This window comes from Plectropomus leopardus, chromosome 23 (assembly GCF_026936395.1).
Source record: "Plectropomus leopardus strain MGB_pleo_1.0 chromosome 23, ASM2693639v1, whole genome shotgun sequence".
NCBI classification, from domain to species: domain Eukaryota; kingdom Metazoa; phylum Chordata; class Actinopteri; order Perciformes; family Serranidae; genus Plectropomus; species Plectropomus leopardus.
In genome coordinates, this window is record NC_142198.1 from 2,967,279 (window position 1) to 2,992,758 (window position 25,480).

The 25,480-nt window shown below is 41.4% G+C and overlaps 3 protein-coding genes across 6 annotated transcripts in view; 2 read left to right on the forward strand and 1 right to left on the reverse strand.

The window, feature by feature from the left end:
* The first annotated feature begins 653 nt into the window (after positions 1 to 653).
* Positions 654 to 15,979, forward strand: LOC121961889 (uncharacterized). 4 transcript variants are annotated; one of them, XM_042511980.2, is made up of 7 exons: positions 654 to 2,538; positions 3,030 to 6,497; positions 8,293 to 9,000; positions 10,772 to 10,821; positions 10,911 to 10,972; positions 11,067 to 11,384; positions 13,034 to 15,979. In XM_042511980.2, exons 2-7 carry the CDS (start codon positions 3,234 to 3,236, stop codon positions 13,048 to 13,050), a joined length of 4,419 nt encoding a protein of 1,472 aa, XP_042367914.2. In that variant the 5' UTR covers positions 654 to 2,538; positions 3,030 to 3,233; the 3' UTR covers positions 13,051 to 15,979. The 4 variants fall into 4 exon arrangements, with proteins under 4 accessions (XP_042367914.2, XP_087929936.1, XP_042367915.2 ...); XM_088073810.1 differs by having other exon boundaries at positions 654 to 1,038; XM_042511981.2 differs by having other exon boundaries at positions 654 to 824.
* Positions 15,980 to 17,208: 1,229 nt separating this feature from the next.
* Positions 17,209 to 25,472, reverse strand: ecsit (ECSIT signaling integrator). Its single transcript, XM_042511988.2, has 8 exons — positions 25,318 to 25,472; positions 24,387 to 24,562; positions 23,517 to 23,922; positions 23,147 to 23,370; positions 21,654 to 21,711; positions 21,132 to 21,280; positions 17,789 to 17,894; positions 17,209 to 17,697 (listed from the first exon to the last, which is right to left on the reverse strand). Exons 2-8 carry the CDS (start codon positions 24,525 to 24,527, stop codon positions 17,411 to 17,413), a joined length of 1,371 nt encoding a protein of 456 aa, XP_042367922.2. The 5' UTR covers positions 24,528 to 24,562; positions 25,318 to 25,472; the 3' UTR covers positions 17,209 to 17,410.
* The window catches only part of eml3 (EMAP like 3), an 80,105-nt gene continuing 73,544 nt past the window's right edge, over positions 18,920 to 25,480 (forward strand). Inside the window, exons 1-3 of the mRNA XM_088073811.1 lie at positions 18,920 to 18,986; positions 19,080 to 19,200; positions 20,895 to 21,015. The gene's annotated coding sequence lies outside the window, so the exon portion shown is untranslated. The remainder of the gene's footprint in view (positions 18,987 to 19,079; positions 19,201 to 20,894; positions 21,016 to 25,480) is intronic.

The following is a 25,480-nucleotide window of genomic DNA, read 5'->3' on the forward strand; positions in this document are numbered from 1 at the left end:
GATTTTTACGACATTTCTCAGATTTTAGGACATTTCTTCGGGTTTAAGACATTTCTAGGATTTTGGGACGTTTCTCGGATTTAAGGACGTGTCTTGAATTTTAGGACATATTTATGATTTTTCTAGGATTATGGAGATTTAGCTAGGACCTCTGTAGGGGGGTGCTGGGATCCTCCACTGGCACTTTTTTTTGATAAACAAGCTCTATTTTGATGCTGTTTTATGCACTCTACCACCTTATATATACTCAGAGTACAAAAACAGTTGCCAGTGTGGATCACTTCATTTTTATTTAGAATTAGAGAATGGTTTGGGGACCCAACACCATATCAGGGGCCAGATATGGCCTACAGGCTGTAAATTGACTATCACTGTCATGGTGCATTAGAAGGCACAAAATTGAGCTTGTTTATTTTTAACAAATGGATAAAAACATGAAACATTGCAGCCTATACGCATAAAGAATAACTCATATTACCCACCCACATCTCTTACTGCCCCCCATTCAAAACAGTCTAGAGTCGCGCCTGTTCAAAGACACAACATAGTGAAAATCATTTTTCATACACTCCTCTCTGTGGTTTAGGGTTTGAAATGAAGGTTGTTCGGTGTGTGTTCACGCCACTCACACATGCGTATATACACACACAAACACTGGGAGCAAGCATCCAGGTCCCACATCCTGGTACTTTTCAGCGTTGTCAAGGCAGCCTCAGAGCACGGCTGGCTGGCGGAAAGTAGCTGCAGTGTCCTGGCAACATATCTGTCCAAAAAACGTTCACTAAAACTGTCCCGGAAAGTTAGGTGTAACTAAAAGGTATCGGGTATGCATGTTTTTCTTCCACATGTTTCCAAGCGTCCTGCTTTACGGCAGTAATGTGCGGGTTTTCGGGCTTCTTTTAGACAGGCAGCAGACTCAGACAGGCGCCCGTCCGCGAGGACAAGAGGAGGAAGATCTTGTCCATTGTGCCGACCAGAGAGACACCGGTTTAGGCACGATTTACGCCCTAATGTTTCATTTTTTTAAACCACGTTTCTGTACGTATTGTTAATTTGGCTTTAGTTAAGTCGTTTCGCTGCGTTTACAATCAAATAGAGACAGAATAAAGAATGAAAATGGCTCTCGACAGATATAATTTGTGATAGAAAGGGACAGATTTAAAGGGACAGTGTCACCCTGCCTTCTTCCTGGTTCCTGTAGGCTAGCTAACACATTTCTGTAACAGTGTACGCGACGTGTTTAACGGTATATCTATCAAAAGTGGGGCCGTGGGGTGAAAATATTTCATGCTCACGTTTTTAAACGTTTCATGTAAATACGTTGTCAACGATAACGTGGTGTCTCTCACGTGGAGGTCGTGTTGTGAGAGAGATGGGCGGTTTAGTAGCCTACATATGCATTGTCTGCTGATTAGCATGTTATCCATTTAAACAAGCGTCCCTGGAAATGGGAACACATGCTACAGAGAGCTCACATATGATGTTTTATTGTTAGTAAAGTAAGCGTAAATACGATTACAGAGTAAAGTTACAAAGTATGCCAGTGTGAAATGGATCTGTTATCCAGAAAGAATGTACTAAATCAAGAATGTGAACATATTGTATTTGAAATTTTTCACGTGATAGGCTAATCCACATGCTGAGATGTGAATTTAATCACATCAGAAATGTGATACATATGCTATAAAAAATAATAGGATTATGTTTATATATGCTGTGTCTGACATTTCAAGTATGAAACACCTGAAAATCACATGGCTTTATGATGTGGATTCCTCACACATTAGAAGCTGTTTTACATGTGATTTTATCACCTCTGAATGGGGGCGGATTATCAGACAGTGGGCTCCTGGGCAAAGATATGCCAAAGCCCCTACTACCTCTCTGACATAGGAGCAGGACTCATATACTTGATAGTTGTTTAGCCTCTTTTTGTATTGTAACACAGTTTTTTGTGGTTTGGTGTCACTCTAGTCGTTTTGTATCTCTTAGAGGTAATTTTGTGTTTGTGCGGGTCGGTTTTGTCTCTTTCTGGTTGTTCGGCCCCTTCGTGTGTCTTAGCAATTCGTTTGCATCTCTTTTTGGTCATTTTGAATCTCCTCTTGTTAATATGTGTCAACTCTTGAAGGTGAAGGCAAGAACCCTCCCCCCTTACTCTTGGGGCCCGTGGGCCTGTGTCTGGTTGGCTTGTCTTAAGTAATGACACCACTGTTTATGAAAACAACATAAATAACTGAATTAATTGTTGCTTTAGTAAAATTTAGCTGGGTATCATGTTGTTTTTTGTATGCAACGTTGAAAAAATTGGTAATAGTGCGGGCAGCTAGCCTTGTGACCTGGGAAATTTACTGATCTTAAAAAGGAGAGCGAGAGAGCTTGCATATGCATTGACATGAGCAAATCTGATTTGGGAAGGGTCTATTCACTGGAACTTTTCAGGGGCGCAGCCATTTGTGTTGGGGAGCCTAAAGAGAGCTGACACGATTAGTCAGATGATCCATCAGTTTATTGTGAGGAAATTAAGAGGCAACAATTCTGGTGAGAATTTTACTAACTTTTATTAATAACATGTATTTATTTATCTTTAAAATTTTATGGTTTTGGCTCCTAAAATGTGTCAATTTGCTGGTTTTCTTTGTGTCCCTAGGTAGAAAATTGAATCTTTCTGAATTTTGGACTGTTGGTTGAACAAAACAAGTCTTTAAATGTGTAAACATGTCCTCTGGTAAATGGGCATTTATTTAGACAAACATTTTGTTGACATTTCATAAAATATCTAATATTTCAGAGACCAAAAAATCTATCAATTTATTTAGAAAATCACTGGCAGTATAATCAATAATGAAAATGATTGTTGCAGTTGCCTCAAGACGTTTCTGAGAGTGTCAACAAAAACAGGTCACAGAAAAAGGTCATCTTTTGAAAGGTAGATTAGATTACAGGTTGCCTTAGCTCACTCAACTATTTGCTCATGATAGCAGGTTTATCACAAAGTAAGATGCATCTAAACCTTTTTTTCTATTCCACAGGACACCTGATAGTGATGTGATGTCTGAGAGATTTGGCAGCTGCTCTGCAGAGCAAAACACCTACTGTGGCATCATATTAGAGGACACCATGTAAGTTAACAGCAGTGAGGATTGTGGACTGAGGGGGATGAACTGAATCGGCCTGACAAGGGAAGAGACAGCCAGCACTGTTGGGTAAGAACTGATGGGCTGTCCAAGCTAGCGATGCCAACTGCAAAAGATAAAGGTGGCTCAACGTCCCACCGCTATCGGCCTGCCTCAGAGTACGATGATGCCACCCTCACCCAGAAGAGAGAATACTGGAGAACCAAGAAACGAGAGCAGAGGGCCCGACTGACAGAGCGCAGAGGAAAGTCAACACAAGACGGTCGAGGGGAAAAGCTACATCTGCATGCCCCTGCATTGGTGAATTCTTCTTTATCCGGCTCCTTTGCTGCTTTCTCTTCTCCTTTGGAGAGTAATGATGAGTCATACAAATCAGCCAATATCTCTCCTGCATCACAGAGTCGAAATACCAAGGAGGTCAGTTCAGTTGAAGCCACTAACAGCCAAAAGGAGAAGTGGATTCATACAGCGAAACTCAACAAGGTCTTGCCTCAGATGCCAGCGCCATGTTCCATCTCAGCCAAAGCTGCAAGGGGCGACAGAGCCACAGTGAAAAGCCTAACAGCGAGGGGTGCTGTGAGCCGAGCCGTTACCTCACTCACACCCAGTGGAACTCAGCTGAACATCCGTTCCTCAGTGCCTCCAGTCAGAGTGACCCCAGCTACCAATGGCAGCTCCGCTAAAAGGACACCTCAGCCATGTGTGTCTATGCAGGGCGCATCAGGTCCCAAAATGCAACACAAGGCACAAGTTCCATTACGCATTCAGCCCAAACTCTTACCCTCTAATGTGAGCACAGGTATGATTCTTGTGTCTTCTCCATGTGTCCCAGTTTCTATTAAAACAGAGGGCAAAACAGAAACACCTCAACGTGGAACAAAGAGTGCCTTGGTCACCTTGCAGAGGGCTAAAGGTGTCAGCAACCTACAGAATTCACCAGAGCCAGAGGACGAGAGAGCGGCAAAGCGCCGAGAGCAGTGGCGCATCAAAAAGCGAGAGCAGAGGGCAAAGCTGGCAGCTCAGGTAGCTAAAGTCAGAGAGAGGACGCAGAGTGCAGAGCTGGCGTTACAGAGGCAAACAGCACAAAAAGCAGGAGTGGTGGGTGGAACAGTTCTTCAGCATCTTCCATCTCAGTCGTTTTTGAGGGGAGCTAGCCAGAAAAAGCGCGTTAAACCTTCATTTGCATCTGTCAAAAGAGAAAATGATAAACTGCAAAGTGGGGCAGCAAATTTAGCGACAATTAACTTCCAAGCAGATCAAATAAAAGTACAAAATCCACATGAGAACAGGCAGACGGCTATCACATGTGGTGTTATTTCTGTGAGAAAGCCAGTGGAGTCACAGAGAAGGCTTCCAAGTTCTGTGCATCTTTCTAATGTTTCCAGAGGGATTACTTTGTCTCGGTGTAAAACACCGAGACAAAGGTTCATTGAGGCCCAGAAGATTTTCATGAATCAAAGAAACATGAGATGTAAATCTCCATTGCTTTCTTCACTCTTTAGTAGTCGAAATATCCCCCCAATCGACCCCAACGACACACCTGAGCAGATAATTGCCAAACGGCGAGAGTATTGGCGGATTAAAAAGCGTGAACAGCGAGCGAAACTGACGATGGAAATGAAGGCTCGGTTGAAGGAGAAGGACTCTCTCATGCGAAGAGTGAAACGTTACCAGAAAATCCTAGAGGAGATGAGGAGGGCAAGAGCTCTGGCCCAATCAGGAGGAAGCACCCTTACCCATGCCTCGGAAACCATAGGCGGGTTCATTAAGGAGGATGGGACAGTGACCATTAACATTCCCCAGGTTCCTACAGGGCACAACCAAGCAGCACCCAAAAGTGAAGACAAGTCTTGTGTAGTTTCTAATAATACCTCCATCACAAAACCTCAGCATCAACCTAACACTAAACGTAGAGGTATTACACCCATTCGTGTAACCCAGTCCCCACCTCCCCTCCGCCCGGCTCAGGTGAAAGTCTCTTTTCCTCTTGCTGGACAGTCGGTCAACAAGCCTCCAAGACTTCTGGCAATCAGACCGAGGACTCAACTTGAAAGCACAACTGCTCCTAATTCACACAAATCAGCAATCCAAACTGTTAGTCAGCTCACACTGACACATCCTCAGACTCCTCAAAATGCCATCGCTGGAGGATCAACCACAGGGTCGAACCTTGGTGGGTGTGTCATGAAAATGGCTGTCTCGAGTTGCGCGCCATCACTATCAGCGCTCTCTCTGGATCCAGACCTGACCGAGGAGGAGAGGATGGCAAAGAAGAGGGAGTACTGGAGGATAAAGAAACGTGAGCAGCGAGCAGCTCGTGCCGCTCGACTGAAGCAGGGTGTCTTACAAGCGAGGGCCAATGCAACCTTGCAGAGGAGGAAGGCCCAGAAGCAAGTAGCAGCAACCACTGTACCACTTGGCAAAAACCATGCAGGAAATGCACAATCTCTACCCGACAACAGTGCGCCTGTTTCGCCACATGCAGATGAGATAAAACAAGAGGGTGAGTCTGTGCCAGCAGCTGACCTAAATTCTCAACCAGAACAAGCCATCTGTCTAGATATCAAACCCCCAACCTCCCCTACACCACCTCCAGCGCCTCAGCCGGAGCCTGACCCAGCTCTGAATGCAGACTGCCAGGCTACCACTCTGCTAGCTGTGGCCTCTATGAAGAAACTCCTGGAAGAATCACTCAGCTCAGTGACAGAGTGTAAAAGTCAGCAAACTGATATTAAAACAGAGTCAACGTTAGAATCCACAGAGCAAGACTTGAAGCTAGAGTTACCAGATGTGAATGATGTGTCTCCTATTGATGCTGACTTGATGTTGGAGATAAATCGCTGGCAGGCAGATGCTGATACTTTGGCAGAAGCAGATTCACCAAGCCTTCATCTCAAGGACTCACCCCAAAGGAGCGAAACACCTTCACCTCCTCCCACCTCCAACCAGGTGGCCCCACATCCCACCTGTGAGCACTCATCCCAAACCCATTCCAACTTTATAATAAACCCTTCCATGGAAGCGTCATACGGCCCATCGTCACCACCCAGAACTCAGAGGCTCCGACCCAAAACAGCAGACCATCAAACCTGCCCTACCCTGGAGCCGCCAAAGCTACATCACCTACCCATAGATCAACTCCAGCCACGACTATGTGAACCACAGTGTCAGGCACAAAACAGCAACTCAACATCGCCACAAGGATATCCCAGTGCGGTGACAGAGCACAGTGGTCTGATGAGCCTGCAGAGCAAGAGGGAGTACTGGAAGCTGATGAAGAGGCAGCAGAGGGCCAGGTTACGAGCCAGGCAGAGAGAGAGACAGGGAGAATGCAGCAGTCGACTTTCCCACAGAAACATTCAGGTGAGGTGACACATGGCAATAATATCAGCTACTTGTTATAATATTGGCTATCGACATCTTCATTTTGCACCATCTGCAACATGTAGATGTTGATAGCCAACATTGTAATAAGCAGCTAATACAATACATGCTTGACACAGCGTTTTGTTTCTATCATCTGATTGAGTCTTCGAGAGAGTCAGTTTGATGGAGTCAGGGGGCAAAGTTTAGGAAAAGCAACAGTCAAAGACTGTACAGAGCCATTCTGCTCCCTTTGCTAGCTAGCTTCTGTCACATTAACATGTGCATTTGTTTCACCTATTTCTTATGTTGAAATGTGATGCTGAGGTTTTGGTCAAATTTGCTACAAAATTGAGTACTTCGTCATTTTAATAATGACAAGTCTCAACATGTGATTGGAATGGACTTTTATCAAAACACACAAAGACCCACTGATGTAGCATTTAAACCTTTGTGGGCTGAAAGTTGCAAAAGTTCAGTAGTTACTTTTTTTGTAGGCCAGTTGACTAGTTGACAGGGTCTTTTTCATTGGATGTTTTGTTTGCAGAAAATACACATTTTGATCAGCAAGATAATCTTCACGATTGAACACCATTTTTAAAATTTTCAAAGTGGAAAATCGCCACATGTACAAAGCTAATGTTAGGCTAGGTATAAACGAACTAGGCTACACTAGGGTCACATGACTTTAACGTAGCCACCATAACAGCGTTGTTAAGCTGTGTTTGGCGTGATGTTGCTCTGTAGTCTCATTTAGCTACTTAGTAGCAACCAACTTTTTAAAGGCTTCAAAATTCACAAGTTGGTATTAACTGATGTATATAATATCATAGATAAAAAAAGTCTCTTAAGCTTGTGTTAACGACAGATCCTATCACAGGCTTATAACCAAAAACCCTTTCAAAAACCCATTGACTTTGAGAAGAGGGAACCAGAAAATGCTAACTCATTTCCGGGTTTTAGGACTCATTCCTGCAGCACTCTATCATATACACTTTAATACAACTTTACCATTTGTCAGTAGCAAAAATTATTAAGACTTTCACTTTTTTGCCAATTGTTAAGACTTTTAGGATATATTGTTTTTGAACGCTAACAGTATGCTAACCAGCCTCTGTTAAAATTACACTGTATTCAGTAATTGCTAGCCAGTACAGAAGCAGTTACTTATATAGGTCAGTACAGTTTGTGGAACAGTGGTTCGAGAAAAGGGTTAAATCATGACTAGCTACCAACCCTTATATGAATAGTTTGTCTTTTTGAAGTGGGGTTATATGAGGTACGTATCCATAGTCAGTCACCTACAGTAGATGTTAGTTGGCATGCCCCCATTTTGGAGAAGCAGGATTCACAAACATTGATTGCTAAGCTTCCATGTTGGATCTTCTGCCCATTTCTCCAAACTGAGGCATGCTGACTAACATCTACTGTATTTAATACACTTACTATGGATAAGTACCTCATTCAATCACACTTCAAAAGAAGAACTTCAGAAAATATTTCCAAACTTTTGACCCATGATGACCCCTGATTACACTGAATCCAGCGATATGAGTTTGAGGTTTGTGGACACAGCCAGTGCCCTCTCCAGCTGAAACCTGAGTCAATGTAGCGCAAACCCCTGTCTGGCATTTGACACTTGAGCAGCAAAAATAGAGGGGAGTGAGTGTGACTGAGAGGAGTCTACTTAAAGCTAATAACACGTGCATGTTTCAGAAAGATTACTATCTGGTTGCTTAATTTTTCCGTGTTTAGCTGTGAAAAACTGAGATAAATAATTTGTGTTGCCTTTCAGGCTCCAGGTCTCGTCATTATCAACAATGCTAAGGGTGTGAATCGTCAAGCAAAACCAACCCTCCGGCCCAAGCCACCCACTACCTCTCTGACTTCAGTGAGACGTATCCCAACCGTCCTGGTCGTTAACCCTACAACATGTAACGCTGAGCAGTCACCAGGCACACTGCAGGTCAAACTGCCTGTCACCAGCGTCCCCTGTTCACCCACAAGTGAGCAGAACAACATGGATGTCGGGCCTTCACAAATCCTGTCCGACTACGAAGAGACTCATGAGAATCAGCAACAAGCCATGCCAGATTCACAAGAGTGGATGTGTAGAAGCACAGATGTGGACTCCGTCCCCTCCCTCCCTACTCTGACGCCCCCAGACAACCCACTGTCCAGCATCAACCTGCAGCCCATTGAGCCCCCTTGTCAAACTGCAAATTCCACCCTCAGTCCAATAAAAATGCCTTGTGCTCAAGTTCAGAGCCCCACACCTGTGGTACAGTCTCCCACCAAGCTGGTCCCAACATGCACCTTGGTTCCACCAAAGCCCATCCCAGGGGAGTCTGAGGAGGACTTTCTGAGGAGGAAGCGGGAGTATTGGAGGATAAAAAAGAAAGAGCAGAGAGCCAGGAAGGCCATTCGAGACAAGGGAGTCTCCCCAAGGAGAGCCTCCAACAACTTGAGGCCCATCCTGCCTGCCCAGGACCTACCAACACAGGTAAGACCTGCACGAGTATATTCAGTGTGTAGGGGTAGTTGATGAGGTGGGTGTACTACCATGTAGGTGGGTCAGTTATCGAGGAGGATGAGGGTATACTTTTTTATATATTTCAATGGCTTTTTGGCTATTAGGTGGGTTTACTGCCTGAAAAAGCCAAAAAGAAAAGGTGCGTATACCCTCAACCTGACCACTTGGTATAATGTGGAGAACTTGTTTTGTGGCACACAGACTTTGTCTTATTATTATGCTCATTATACTATAAAAAACAGATTAGCAGAGGTGGCCAAGGCTTTTTTTGCAAGTCACAAGTAAGTCTCAAGTCTTTGCACTCAAGTCAAGATTGTCAAGTCTTAAGTCAAGTCCAAAGTTGAGACAGTCAAGGCCAGAGTAAAGTCCAAAGTCAAGACTCACAGGTCTCAAGTCAAGTCCCAAATCAAGACAGGCAAGTCCTGAATCAAATCTTGCAGTCAAGAACTAAAAAGTCATATTCAATATTTGGAGAAAACAACAGTTTAATGCCATTTAATGATTTTTGCTATCGACTGAATGCAGGATCCTTTGATTTAGTATTGGGTGTCTAGGTTGGGTGGGTTGTGTGTTTCTTTTTCTGTTTTGTTTTGATGATGTTTTTTTGTGTGTTCTGTCACCACTAGTTATTTAAATGCACTAATTATATTCATGCACAATTTGTATATTTGTTAATAATTTCTGTGTTAGTGTGTATTTTCTAACAATTTATGCAAATTGCCCCCTCTCAATGAAATGCTTTAAATAAGACTGAAAAGTCTCAAGTTAAGCCCCAAGTCAAGACAGACAAGTCCAGAGCCAAATCCAAATTCAAGACTGGCAAATCTAAGTCAAAACTAACAAGTCCTGAGTGACATCAAAAGGCAAAACTGACAAGTCTAAAATCAAGTCCCAGGTCCTAAACTTGATATACAAGTAATTAACAAGTCATAATGAGCTCTTTAACAAATCTATGCCATTTTTTCAACAAAGTAAAAATAAATATATTTTATGCAAATTATGATTGCTTTTTAAAATTTGTATTTATTTGTTAAAACAGAACTATTAAACTAAAAAGTTTCTTAGCTGTTAAGCTAATGTTAGCTAAGAATTAGCTCGCCAGCTAATACTACCTTTGGCTAAGTGTTCTTTGTGCAGCTAAAAATGTCAAACCAAGTTGGAAGTTGTTGTTGCATCTTTGTAATTTTTTTATCTGCACATTTTGCATACTGGTATTCAGTTTTGACTGACTGCTACATAGTTTTTGTTTGCAAACGAAATGAGTTTTGGTATTATTTTTCCCAACTGGGGCTCTAATGTTACATTAGTTCTTCATGGTTCTCTCCTGCAGCTTGGTTTAAACAAGGTGGATCTTGTCCAAGGTGGATCCTTAGCTTAGGAAACAGAGGGAGAAGAATTGATTCATGACACACTTTATAATCTTTGGGTTTGGGGGAAGGTATCAAGAATTTTAAGTCAAAACGGCCAAGTGAAGTCAAGAGCCATTCAAGTCGAGTTGTAAGTCTTTTGATTTTGTCAAGTCGATTCTAAAGTCATTGACATTGTGACTCAAGTCCGACTCAAATCAAAGTCATGTGACTGCAGTCCACACCCCTGCACGTTAGTCATAATAAAAACAACTGTCAGGTAACATTGTCCTGAAAAGAAGGTGAAGGCTCATGGTTATTCACAAATGATGTACGTTTTGATTACTGAACTTGTTTATTGAAACCTTTATTTTCTCTCTAACTAATCCCTGTAGGACTCTGGTCAGTGGGTCAGCTCTTCTGAGGAGCCACAACATTTAATGAGGTGGGTCGCCTGTACTGCTGACGTAAAAATAATTTTGCTGCCAGCTCAATGTAGGATAAAAAAGAATGGCTCTGTTCCCTGTTTGACAGCACCTCAGAGGACACCGACCCAGGATCCTTTCCATTCTCAACCTTCGCAGCACCAACAGAGGGTAAAGTAGTAACTATGTCATTTTGAAGTTAAGGGAATACACATTAAAAGGTGGAATTGGCACTAAACATTTTCCCCTTCCACTGTCTCTTCAGAGGAGTCAGGGCTTCCGTTCGCTGACTTTGAGAATGCGAACGAGGAGGAAGGTCCCATCTCGGACGCCATGTGGAGGAACCGCTACCTCATGGACTACGATCCGCTCAACCAGCTGCTGGTGTGCATGGTGTGCGGGGAGCTGCAATACTCCCAAACCGTGGAGGGAGTGAGGGCCCACATTGACGAGGCCCATCCGGACACCCTGGCCCTGGAGCCCGGGGAGCAACAGCAAATACTGGAGACCTGGGATGAGCAGGTGTCCCAGCGGGAGCGTTTCTTCACCAGCCAGCTCCAGCAGCACAGCGGGGCTCTGCCAGGTACAGTATGAAGAAATAAATAAATTACCTTTTTAAGAATGAAAAGTTGAATTCTTGTGCAGGACAAGGAGTGTACAGAAGGTATAATAAGATTAGATAGATAGATAGATAACATACAACATGAACACTCATATCCTTATACATAGATATATACATATATACATACACATATATGCATACAAATACATAAATTCAACCCATCAATCTACCCGTACACTCAACATATAAATGCATACTCATGTATATTACACATAACGTGTACATGTATGCACTTGCACACAACAAAACAATGCACAGTTTATAAACTGTAATTTCGGACCAAAACAGTGACATTAAGGGTTGTAAAACCAAAACAATGAGCTCAAAGATGCTCAAACACCGATAAGAGAAGACAGATAAGAGTTGGTGATATTAACCCTTGCATGTTACAGATATGCCTCATGTCCACTGCATGGTTCTTCTCAACTCAACTACACTCAACTCATCTAACTTTTGATCTTTTAAAATAATGTTTTCCACTGTGGATGGTACCTCTTCAGTGTAGGCTGGTTTCTCAGATGATTATTGCTGCAGTGATGCATGAAACAGCCATGACATCATCTTCAATGTGACAGTCGCTGGATCCTCTCATCCTCAGCCAAAGGGATATTGTACGTAGTGTATAAAACAGTGTACACTGAACTGTACAGCAGGGTTTCCCCACACATTCATTTATTTGTGGTGGGCCACCATAACTAAATCATCCGCCACCACAGCTAGATTTCTGGAGCTGGAGTTGTTATCAGGAGCGCTATGGAATATATATACCTTTGGGTTATTTATAGCGTACTTGAGGCAGAGACGACTGAGCAGAACGTCAGCAGCATTGAACATGAAACTGAACCGTTTATTTTGCTGGGTCTGAAAGTTTACTTTCACTTCCAAACTGCTCCTCTCATCTATTGATGTGATCTGATCAGCTGTGAACAGATCAACAAATCAATTATCCACCCTGCGAGTGACAAACTGCAGCAGAGGAAAAAAAAAGAACTCATGGAGAGCTCTGCCTACTGCATTGGGTTCATGGACCTGCAAAAACATCTACATTTAGAGAGATGATACAAGGCACATAGAGGTATTTAAAAGATACCAAAAAAAATCACAAAATACGTAAAAAACATTGACTCAGCTTGGTTGGAACCTCGACCGAGGTGGTGCATCCACAATTTTGCTAATGGAAAACCAAAAGTTGAGTTGAGATGTGTTGTACCATGCAGTAGAAATGCAGCATTAGTCATTTGATCCACTGCTGATATAAAAACGATGATTGGTGCAGCTTTAAAGCAGCTCACTTAGAGGAATCATTGCACAGTAGATATGTTATTGTCTGATCGACATATGGCTGATGATGTTCTAACTTTTTTCCCTCAGTGAGTGATAATTCCCCCTGTCTGTTTCATTCTTTTGTTGTCATTCTTTTCTCATTGGAGAAAAGTATGAAACAATTAACACAGTTCTGTGTATCTAAAGAGTGTTATCTTTCAAATCCTATCAATGATAAACTAGCTGCTGGTAGGGCTGTGTAGCAGAATCATCACTATACTGTTTGTTCACCTAAGACTTTGAGTCCCTTTTTTTCATTTGCCGAACCTGTCGGTCTTGTTTTGCAGAAGCACAGAGGGACTGAAGAGCAGAGGAGAGGACTGCAGGGGACAACTGAAGACCATGGACCCACACTTTATTTGTCTTATTTATTGTATTTTTAAATTAATGTGATTACCTTAATTGAAAGTCACCTTGAAAGAGAATGCTGTATAGGGAACTTTCACCCTAAAAACAGCTTTACCTCATTTCCTACCAGGGTTGTAATGTGGACTTAAGTATGGACATTTTTTACAGTGAAGCTACTACAATTGAGATTTTGTGATACTATTTAAAATATGTAAAGTAGAATCCAACATTCTGGGGAATAGAGTCCTTTGTACTAACTGGACCTATCTCTGTAAGAATCACACACATAAAACTTTTGTTAAATTATTTTTCATAATCTTGCTCTACTTCCTAAAATCTTCAATTATTTATTTAAATTTGCACATTTCAAACCTCAGCAACTATACCCATTCAGTGTTCCCCACAGACTTCGATTGAAATCTGATTGAAACTCTTAGCGTTTCAACCATTATAGCAGCAAAACAAAAAACTAATGGTAATAAACAAACTGTGTAACTTTTGCTGAAAAGCAGCCTCTGTGGCAACAAGTTGCAGTTTCAGGATAAAAGCCAGTTTCCTTTTTTCCTTTTTTCATTGTTATTTGCTTTAAAGATATCTTTCGGTGATCTGACTGTGACCTAGTTGACAATGGCAAGTGTTTTTGTGGGTTTTTTCTATCCTTTATTCTCAAAAAATTCCTGTCAACACAAGCACTGCTGTGAAAAAATCTCAAATGATAATGAAGAACATAATTGAGGAGCTGTCAAAAACATGCCAAACCAACAGGTGGCGGTGAAGTCTTAACTTTACAGCCATGCAAGAAGGAGAAGATATTGGCCAATCAGAAGCCTGAACAAAATCAATACCCGTAAGGCTACCTGGAGCAGTGACCCTCGTAGCACATTCCGACCACGAGTGTATCGAGAACAGGATCATTTTGATCTGTGAAAGTTGCTCAGTGGCATATTAAGCCAAAAACATTTGACCTCTTTGTGTAAAATTACCCAGATCTTCTGCTCTGCTTTTGCATCGTTGGACCCATAAAGCAGGTATGAAGTCCAATGAAGAGCGGCTGAGTGGCTAACTTCGGGTTTAGCACTCTGCTAACTTGAGTGGGGATAAAAATGATATATTTGTGTGGGAAAAAAACAAGTCCTGGGAGGTATGCTGTGTTAACTTCTTTTACTCTTTGCCATAAAACCATTAAAATATTAAATGGTGACATGCTAAAAGCTAGTCCTACTTGTGATTTCAGCACTCTTAATCCTTTTCCACCAACATGGAACCATTTCCATTACAGTCTCCTCACCTAAATTTGGACTGTCCAGAGCGTTTTGACCTAAAATCAATTGGTTCTAAACCTGAAAAGTTGGTCCACAGCTTGAACCAAAAAATACCAGGTTTGCTTTGGCCTGAAGGGCGAATCCTGATGACATCAGTGGGCGTGATAAGCAACAACATAGAAGTAAAGGGAAAAATCGTCAGGAATTAGGGTGCACTGGTCTCATCATTAGTTGGTTCATGCTTGTTTTTTGGGATATCTTTAATAACAGAGCCAGACTTAGTAGCTGTAATGTAATCCACAATTTGAGGTGAAAATGTTCTCAATGAGGCATAAGCTCGAATTGTTATTGAAATTTCTAGCTGGGACTTTTTTTAAGGTCGCTAAAAAACATTTTGTTGCTGACCCCATCAATGGCAGTGCATTGCTTCTCTTCGGTGTCAGACTCCAGCCTGCTTCTTCAAACTGGATGTGTGCTGACTGACATCTACTGTATGTAATACACTACTATGGATATGTACCTCATACAAACTCATTTTAAAAAAATCCAAACTATCCAAGTCAGTCTGACAAACTGTCAGCTAGAGCCAGAGAGACCCACCTTACCTTTTTCAGTGATAAGCAAAGTGTGTTTCATGTTACTGATTTCCAATTGAGAATTAATGTACATCAACCATTGCTGAACGCTGATATGTTAAAGTTACAGTAAATTACACAGTAAGTTTAGATTTAATCCCCCTGTATCTACAGCTATGAGACAAGAAACTCTCTCACACACGCACATTCAGCACAAGAGTGAAACACTTGATACTAAAATTGATTTGTTGGAGCTGACATTTCCTGTCAGTTTTGTACAAAGTTTCTTCTGTCGGCAGGCTTGCATTCAGGTCCCAGACTGTTGTAGAAGCTTGTAAGTTAGCGTTGGATTGTTGCATGAGTGTCTGGAACCGCTCCACATGATTTAGTATGTGATACTGCGCCATGCCGTTCTTCAAACCCCAAAACCTTACACACGTTCCTCAATGAAGTCTTTTTGTAACTTTTTTACAACTTTCTCATCTGTGTAAAAACCTCCTCCAGATCATATCAGCTTCATGTGACGTCAAACATCCACCCGACCCTCTGCACTGTAAATACTGACGTGATTATGAGATGCCAAATGTTTCTTTGACTGTGCTGTTTAATGATTTTTTGAGCTATTTTATTCATTATTTATTGAATCTCCTCTTATATAAGGAATTTTTGATGGTGCATTATTCATATCCGTAGAGAGTTCCACGTTAGAGACGTTTCTCATTTGTGAGTATTGAGAATCCAAAGGCTTTCCTGCATGATTAGTAGAAGGATGTTGTATATCAGATAGGAGCTCTGGAATGCATTCCCATGTTTTTGTATGATTTTCATAATTAGAGTAAAATGTCGATGTTCTGTTTGAGCACAAAGCTGTACAGGTCGGTCATGCTTGGAGAAAATGCCTGCACAGCTGCAACACGGTGTCTAGCTGGAAGTGGCCCTGCTATTTCACCTTTGGAGAATGTAATTCTGACTTGATGACTTGTTTACCAGTTCAAAGGGAATGTTTCAATGCCTTTTCAGTAATAAACCTTTTCTACCTTTGGGCTTACTCTGTGACATAGATCTGTCCGCACGTTCACACGCTCAGTTTGACTTGTTTCAGTGTGGTGAGACAAAATGTTTTGCTCCTAGTTCTACCTTTGCAGTTTTTTTTTTTTAGTTTATTTATGACTTTATTTGTGTCGGTGGTAACTGCCACACAAACAGCACCCACTCTCCAGTTTCCCCCTAGATAACTGTTAGCCCTGTTTGCAACATTGCAGATGCACGATAATTATCATATTTGTATGATAATTTTGCCCTCTGTACAATGTATGATCAATAATTCCAAAATTGCCCTAATGTACGATAATTTGACCATTGTGACGCAATAAGCACTTAGTTAAGTTTTTATGTCTCATTTTAACTCATTTCCTGGCTACTACATCTGTGTTTACGCATCACTTATCACATAATCTCCTTACAGCCAATCGTGTTCGCGGGAGCCCAGTTGTATATTTATAATAATTTAATATTTTAATATTTAAGTATCAAAAGGTTTTTAGTTGGCTGTCTTGTCATTTAATTTTATAGAAGCAGGCTAGCACAAAAAAATGTCAAACTGAACTTAAATACATGCCTCTTTCCACTCATACTATGTCATACTGATGTCAGCTGTGGGCTGAGCTGTGTTGACGGAGAAATGGCTTCTCTCAGAGGGTGCTTGTGCACTACACGCAACTTCACGCGCCTTCATACAACCACAAAATCCATTGCCATTCATTGTGTATCGAGTGACAATTTCAAAAATTCAAACATATCTCACATCAGAACAGCCACTCAAGCTGCAGCTCCAGTGACTTTCTGAACCGCTCTGCATAAATTCAGGAAATAACATAAGTGAAACTTTCCATGGTAGAGCGGGGCTGCACCTATAGGAGACCAATTCGCCTCAATTCATGTCTGTCCCACCCCACTGGTCACTTACATCCATCCACAATTCTCCACCCCCTTCTCTACCACAAAAAGTGGTAGGTGAACTCGGTGAAGGTGGTTGGTGAACTATCCCTTTAAGATGTTTCGACAGTTTGATTGGAGTCCAGCTATTGATAAGACATGATTTGGAAAGACACAGGTGTCAAAATAAGGTCTCACAGATGACAGAAACCAAGCTGTAAATCATCCAAAAACCCCTCACATAGATCTGGTGACCCTGTGTGGGAGTTCTGGCTCCTGTTTCCTTAAGAGAATTTCAAAAACTCAGCAACCTTTGACCGAAATTAAAATCATAAAAAAACGCAGTGTTATTTTAACTTTATTTGATTAGAGATCATTACCAGCGCCGAGTCTTCTGCAGGTCTTGCTCAGTTGGCGTGTTCCCTCGTCTGATGAACTAGCAGCTTACACTAGTCCAGCCCCTCCCCAGCATGGACATATACTCCTACATGAGCCATATACAGTATGTCATTATTTTATCAGTCAGTCTCTATCACACAGCTGTTCACTGTTTCATCCTCTGGCTTCTCCTTGGTTCTTCCTCCACTGTCCCCCTGGGTTCCTCTTCAGACCGTCTCTCCTCTCTCTGGTTCTCTGGGTCTACCTTGTGGTGGTCAGCTGACTCCCTGCCAGCCGCCGCTTGCAGCTCATGGGGCCCGGCGTCCAGGCGGAACAGCGTGGGGACTTGACCCAGGATGGGATTGTTCTCCTGGAGGCCGGAGAGCCACTGGTTGAGGACGGCCTGGTCTCCCTGGCTGGTCATACACATGGCGTAGACTGGACCCTCATCCACTGGACACAAGAGACACAACAGCTGCATTACACTCTAAATCTGAGGCGCCCTCTGCTTTCAGACTGCAAGTCAAAGAAAAGACTGTCTTACAGTCATCCACATCAAAGGTCTCCATGTCTCCCAAGTCGCGGTCATAATCCAGGTCTAGCTGCAGAGGATAATCCAGACACCTCTCTGGATCATAGGGTTCCTCCACCTGGGGACACATAAACACAAACACACAGCTGGATGAGCTTCAGTGCTTTTTTTGCATGTTTTTTAAGATGAAAGCATGATAATTTCCGTCCTTGTCCCAGTATACAAGCGTCGGGGGAGAACTGATTCATTGAAGGTCTGACTCTGCTATGGTGGGTGGCGATATGCTCCCTTTCAGCTAGTTGCTGCTGGACCCCAGATTCCAGTTGACCGATTATGTTAAATGACAAAACAAGTTGCATTTCAAATGACGAAAACATGGATAACTTCTCGGCCTGGTTGATACCTTCGTCTTGTTTTGTTTCCTTTCCTTATCTATTTGTGTTTTCCTGGCTTTCTTCTGCGAATTTATGCTATTCGATTTTCGGGTCAAAGCCTGACAAGGGGGACCATCAGAACACCTCAGCCAGTTCAGGTCCCATTGAGGTGTATACATGAAAGAATAAATCGACCGCCTAACGCATTATCTAAGACTGTTAGTCCGAGAAATTCAACTTAGTGTAATTTCAGTCGGACTTAACTGTTCAACTGTACATCAATTTTAAAAGTCCAGTTTTAGTTGGATTAACAAAATAATTTGACTTTTTTTAACCTCATGTAAAGGTACCGAGTAAAACAGGCTGCAATGTAATCCCTTGGAGCATGACGTCCACTGTGAGTGTTTTGCCATTAGGGCTCACTGTCTGACAACATTATGGAGAGGATCCCTACAGAGATAGACCTTTTTTTTAAAACATAGGATCCTTTTAGTTTAACCAGAAACAGCCCACAAGATGCCATCGCCAAACCAACCAGCATTCAAATAATCATTCATCTTAGCATGTATGGAATCAACATATTCTCACATCTGACTGTGTGGATTAAGAGTTTATTTTAACCAAACCAGAGTTATTGATTGTCAAAACAGTTAAAGACCAAACAAACTTGCTATTAAAAGTCAGAAAAAAAGATCTCCAGAGGAGATCACATGACCCACTTGAGGGAAGGTGGATCCAACAAACCAACCAGAGAAAGGCTCCACCTCCCTCAGGTGCATTCAGTTAGCTGATGAGAGGCTATATATGTTGCCCTCCTCCCTTTGTGCAGTTACCATGTGTGTCATTTAAGTTACTTTCCATTAATACTTTGCCTTGTTGCACTATTTGTTGTCTTGGTTTATTGTTAATACTTTGTTTTCTGATTACAGAGATAAAACCACACAAAACCTGCTAAGAATAAAGTGCTGTGCTGAAGCATCACCTCCTGCCTGCTTCCTCCTTTGGTCTTATCATCTGACTCAACACCAGTGTGACTCCTACAGGCTTTTTGTGAGTTTTATTTTGTGTTTGTAGAATCTGAATGAAGTGTATTTTATGATGATAAAATTAGCGTTTATTTAAATGGAGTCCGGTGGGTTTGCTGATGGTGATTTTAGAAATGTTCATCTTTATCAAAAAGGTCTATCTCTGTAGGGATGCTTTCCATAATGTTTCCAAACAACAATTGTATTTAAAAAAAAAACACTTTTAGTGGTTACATTGCAGCCTGTTTTGCAGCGCTCTCTTATAACTGGACCAATTTTAAATTACTAAAAAAAGGAGTGAAAGTTTGGACTTATCTCTTTTGTCAATCGGTAAAAAAAAATCCAAGGCACAGTTTTACAAAAGTTATAAAGCCTTTAATAAATTACATTACAGACTTTTTTTGGTTTTTACTCATTGACAAAAGAAAGGCTTTAACATCTCACTCCTTTTTTTGGCCATTTTTGTCCTTGAATCGAAGGAGTACCTGTTTTTGAAACCTACGTATCTGAAGAAGCACTCCTCAGCCAAACAGTTTTTAAAATTGTTGTGTTCAACAATCAGTCACTCAATCACGAACACAGAAAAAAAGAGTCCAGGTCGAAAAATGCTGAACTTTCATGTGCTGCTTGTATGTTGGTGTTTGCTTAGACTCAGAAAACTGTTGTTTTTTGAGTAAGAAACACGATAGTGTATCATGTTTGTAAAGAAGGAAGCCCAGATCCTCCACAAAAACTATCAAGTACTTCCTGCAGGCATCCTCACACAGTAACTGAGCTGTGAAATTTGGACTGTAGTGCTGTTTTTTTTCTGTGTCATGCTGTTAGGGCTGCAATCAATTAATCTGCCAATAATCTGTACGATTAATTGATTAATCGTTCAGTGTATGAAATTAAAAAAAAAACAACAGATTGGGAAGAGATGTTCAAATCTATTTGATACAAGCTCAAATTACTAGAGAGAATATTCATGGCTGATTTTGATCAGGTATTTCAAAACACCAAAAATCTGAAGTAAATATACAGATAAATCAAAGTAACTGTTGGAGAGAATGTAGTGAAGAGGAAGTGATTTAGTCATGTATTCTAGTCAGTCATGCAGCGTCAGAAATGGTTTGTGGGAAAACGAGTAGAAATCACTAAAACCTTTTGGCACCTTCATTACCAAAAACCCCACTGTGTTTACCTCCTCTTACCAGAAGAAAATGAGAAGACAGACTCCTATTTGTTTTTAATAGTAACGGCAGCAATAATTAAACCAGAAATTGGTTAAAAAAATGACAACTAAAATGATAATACATGGAAAGCTCGTGTGAATAAAATATATGAAATAAAAAGGATAACTATGAGAACCAAATGCATACTTTTGAAGAAAGATGGGAGAAACGGAATAAATATATATAGCATGTTTTTTTCTTTATTTTTTTCACCTGCTAAATCATAATATCCAGTTTGGATAGCCACATAACATTAAGTTATCCTGTAACATAAATATACTCTTTATCAACCTATGAATTTTGAAAGATTTGCAAACTGAATGATTCATGAACTCTCCTGATTGTGTCTATTATGCATATTTGTATTTTTGTCTTTATTGATAAAGACAAAAAAAGAAGATAAATAATAATAATAATAATAATAATAATAATCATCAATGTTAATATTTTGTAAGTATTATGTATTTTGTATAATATTTTTTTGTCTTTCTTGTCTTTGTTATAGAGGACAGCTTTGAGTGTGAAAGGGGAAAGCGGGGGATGATGTCATGCAGCAGGCTGGAGTGGAGCCTGCAGCCACTGTGGCGAGGACACAGCCTCAGTGCATGAGGCCCCGCCTCCACCAGGTGAGTTACCAGGCACACTAAATTAAATGATTATTTAACACAGATTTTACCCAACAACATTAACAAAAACAAAATGTATTAACTCAACACTGAAAGACAGAAGAGGGTTGTCCCACCTTCTCGTCTGGCGGCGTGGGGTCAGCTCTGAGGATGTAGTAGTGCACACAGGTCTTCCTGAGCCACAGAGGGAAGGGGCCCTCTACAAACACGGGTCTGCTTGGGTTATGCTGGGCCAGCAGCTCCATCTGGATGGGGCTCTGGATACCTGGTGTCGCACACAGGAAGGAAAGAAAACAAGCACAATGAGTTAGTCTGCATGCACACGGAAACGATCCCGCCATTGTACTAATCTAACATTCAGTATGGAGAGAATCCAGTTTCCTGGTTTTGTTCCTGCAGTTTCTTTGATATCCTTCCCAGCTAAGCTTAAAATCATTTACTGCGATTACGTGTCAAAGAAATAATGTTGGGTATTTTTCTGTCGAATCAGAGCAGTTAACATTAACTTTAAAGCTCAAACTTAAGACGTTATATCTCCTTACTTAACCAGTCCGGGACACAATTCCTGAAATTCCATGAGCAGTGGGAATACTGTGAAACCACTAACACATTCAATCTGAGACAAACAGTTTCCATACCGACTATATGTGGAAGTGTGACCTCCTCTCCACTCTCTGTGATGTCTGTGCAGGGCAGCTGGTGGGAAGAGGAAAGAGATTTCATGATTCGGGAGAACAAAGTAAAAACTGTGAAATCCTCGAGTTCACAACAAAGTAAAGCAATTGGTTATTTTCTCAAAAGTATGCTGCTTGTTGTCTTTGTTTATGTGAGCAGTTTCATGTAGGAACAATTTTCTTTCTACCAAACTACACACTCTGTATCATAACTTATGGACGAGAGGCTGGTCACAGAGTGAGATGTAAATATTAACGGCATCCTCCTCGGCTGAGCTGTGTCGGTAGCTAGCTCAGTGATGCTAATGGAGCTAGCAGTCAATGCACGCTTCCTTCTGTGCAGTGATACAGTGGGTGCGTGTAGTTCAGAAGAAAGAAAATAGTTCCTACATGAAACTGCTCACACCACGGTCTGTGGATTATCTTGAGTAACCGGGTCATGATTTCTGAAAAGACACATTGCTGTTGAATTTTACAAATGTATTATTTGGTGCTTTAAGCACCACAAGCTGAGTGCCATGTAGTTCCATTATATCTACTATTTTATCACATCAAATAAAACATCAACGGTCTGAAATAAAACATCAACGGTCTGAAATAAAACATCAACAGTCTGAAATAAAACATCATTATAGAAGTCAGACATCTCTATGGCTGATATCTCCAACACTCACATCAAAACTGTTTAGATTGATAAATAGCACTACAGGTAAGAGGAAAAATAAGTATTTATGATTTGGTTATGAACTGTTCATTTATATGTTATAAACTATTCAACCCCCTGAAAACCTGAGCCAATTGGCTTAATTTTTTTCAAAAACATGTGAAGTTAATTAAAAAGAAATTACCTAAAATAAGCAAGAAATCAATTAAAAAAATTAAAAAAAATAGACCTAGGAAATTACTTGAAAAATGTGCTAAAAGTGTAAATTCAATATAATATAATTAAGTTTCCTGAACATTTACCCCCAGTTTTCTTTATTTTATTTTCCGATGGTTTTCTTCCCCTCTCCCTTTTTGTCTCCCTTTTATTCCAGTTCGTTTTCTTGTTTTCCTTATTTATTACCAAGATGTCTGTTGCATGTTTTGCCATGTTTCTGAAATCTAAACAATTTACTCAGGTTTCAAAGGTTTAAATGCTTGTGAAAAGCGTCCAAATGTAGCACAAGAAAACTGACGTCAATCCGGGTTTCACAGGGTTAAGATGCATATTAAAATCTCTGGTTTTAAGTGCACGTGTGTACTGGGACTATTTTTGAGTCTTTATAGTTAGTTTGGCTAACTGTTTTCTCCTGCTTCAAGTCTTGATGCTGAGCTTGGCCTGACTCCGACTCTCTACTCGCACACGGACATTAAATAAACACCCGTTTGAAGATGTCACTCTCGGAAAAAAAAGAAAGTGAAAAGACGAATATTTCTGAATTTCTTCATGTCCAATCCAAGACATGCAGCTGTACCTGGTAGACCGTGACTTTAGCGTCCCGGTCATTAGCGATGCGAGTCAGGCTAAAGCGAGCCAAGTCCACCGGGTCCTCAGGCAGCTGATGGGGGATGGGGAACGGGTTCACGTGTTTGAATCTGGGGAACCAGTACATGATGCGCTGGTACTTCCTCATGGGATGGCCCTTCTCTCCAAAGATCTGGACCAGCAGGACTTTGGTCTCCATGTTGGGCATGATACCTGAAACACAATCACTTAGACTGAACACTGCTGGTGTATCATGTATGTCTTTCCCTCAAAATTTTGAGCATGCATCCAGATCCCTGCATGGAATTAATCATTCCAGGACCTCCATGACCGGACAGAACCCTGTCAGAGAAACCCACCGTAGTTCTCCATCTGCTCCAGTATCTGCACCCCGCACTCCTGCTGTCGGGGATAGTGATTGAACATCCGCTGGATAAAGTTTCGGGGCACAAACACCTCTTTGGGGAAAACATCCAGCAGCTTGTTGTAGACGACCAGGTCTCTCTCCACGCCAAACTCTGGCATCTTCTTCAGAGCGGCGTAGATGAACTCCACGTGACCCCGCCGCCTGATGTCTCTCTTGATGAACACATCCACCACTTGGTTAAACGTGGCCTTGGTTTTGGCTTCTTTGGCCACCCGCTCAAACAGGTCATCATGGGTGACCAAGGACTTGTCCCTCTTCTTGTCGTCCTCGTTGATGAACTCTGCAGGTATGGGTCGATTCTTAGCACATGGCGTGCTGCCGTGGAAACCCCTCAACACCTGCAATTTGTTGGGGAGAAGAAAAAGGCTGGAATTATAATTGCTGGTTGGTGGGTTTGATGAATCCAGAGTTTAAGACTGACTCTAATTGCTCAGGAAGAATAGAAAAGTTTTTGAATGCCATCATGTTTAAATGTATAATCCATCCATGGTCATGGTTAGGTACTTTCAGAGGCCTCAGAGTCTTTTACACATGTAAGACTCTGAGGCCTCCGTAAGTACCAGTTCTAGGGTAAGATGGGTATGCTGGTAAGATCAAGACCTTAAGGATGTTTAGACTCCAACGTCGGATTCATCTGTTTGAGGTGTGAAATGTGCTGTGTAAGGCTGAATCATTATTCCTTACTTTAAAAGGATAGTTGACCCCAAAAATGAAATTCAGTCATTATCTTCTCACCCTCACGCCGACGGGAAGTCGGGTGAAGTTTTGAGTCTGGTGCTAAGAGTGCAGACTGACAGTTTACCTGGTGCTGGGGGTGATGCAGCATGTGAGGCTGGCTGGAGGGGGCTGGCTGGAGCAGAGCAGCATGCTGGACAGCAGACCTGGAGGACTGACCCAGCAGTCTCAGACTCTGCAGCTGGAGGAGGCAGCGGGCAGACTTCATGGTCGAGACATTACACAGACATCCAGGGAACAGAGCTGCAGGTGCACAATACAACATGGACAGGATTCAGAAATGCTTAATACATTTACTTAACTCAACAGTGTTTGATGCTTTTGTGTTAACCCTCTGAAACCTGGATTGACATCACTTTTCTTGTGCTGCAGTCAGACGCTTTGGAAAGTATTTAAACCTTTGAACTGGATCATTGGATTGTTTTTTTTTTTTTTTTGAGAAGATGGAGGGAAAAGAAAGTGTTAAACAAATTGCAAGAAATTAGTAGCTTTGGAAAATTCTTTTTTTTTCAAAGATAGGGAAATATATACAAAAAAATATTTTTGATTATCATAGCTATATATTTGAAATTATTTTTAATGCAAATTACTTTTAACTTGTTTTTTTCCGGGTCATTTCCTTTTTTTCACCTAGCCTTCCCCCCAATTTTAAGTTGTTGTTTTTTTGTTTTTTTTTGCTTATTTTTGTGTCGTTTCTTAAGTTGTTCATTTCCCTTTCCCCATGTTTTTATAAGAAATCAAGCCAGGTTCCAAAGGGTTAACCGAACCAAAGAGTGACTCTGCTTTATTCATAAAAGCTATTAAGACAACTTCTGTTGCACAGAAATATTTGCCAGCCGTAAGAAAACACTGAAGTGACACATTTTTGCATGAAGTGTAGCGCATAAAGGGGGCAATGACAGGCTGACTATTGTTCAGTACTTATATTGTGTAAAACATGGTTTATGTTCATTTTTAGACTAACATATCTACCTTTATATCCATAGCTAAATACTCACTATTAACGCTGACGAACTAGCACAGAAATTAGTCTCCTTCAGAAATCCTCCTCCGTGGTCGCCTCCATGATGAAAAGCCGGCGGAAGGTCCTGGTCCTACACTCAATCGCTTCCGCCAAACAACGGAAACAGTAGCGCAACCAGATGTTCCGCATACCAGTTT

Bases quoted from the DNA above. Each gene is read 5' to 3' on its own strand.
- LOC121961889 (XM_042511980.2), top strand. From the start codon at position 3,234: ATGCCAACTGCAAAAGATAAAGGTGGCTCAACGTCCCACCGCTATCGG. The intron at 9,001-10,771 runs GTAAGACCTGCA...TAATCCCTGTAG, and splicing joins CCCAGGACCTACCAACACAG to GACTCTGGTCAGTGGGTCAG. The intron at 10,973-11,066 runs GTAAAGTAGTAA...CTGTCTCTTCAG, and splicing joins CTTCGCAGCACCAACAGAGG to AGGAGTCAGGGCTTCCGTTC.
- ecsit (XM_042511988.2), bottom strand. From the start codon at position 24,527: ATGAAGTCTGCCCGCTGCCTCCTCCAGCTGCAGAGTCTGAGACTGCTG. The intron at 23,923-24,386 runs GTAAACTGTCAG...AACAAATTGCAG, and splicing joins TGCATCACCCCCAGCACCAG to GTGTTGAGGGGTTTCCACGG. The intron at 17,895-21,131 runs GTGGGACAACCC...ATGTGTCCCCAG, and splicing joins CCACGCCGCCAGACGAGAAG to GTGGAGGAACCCTATGATCC.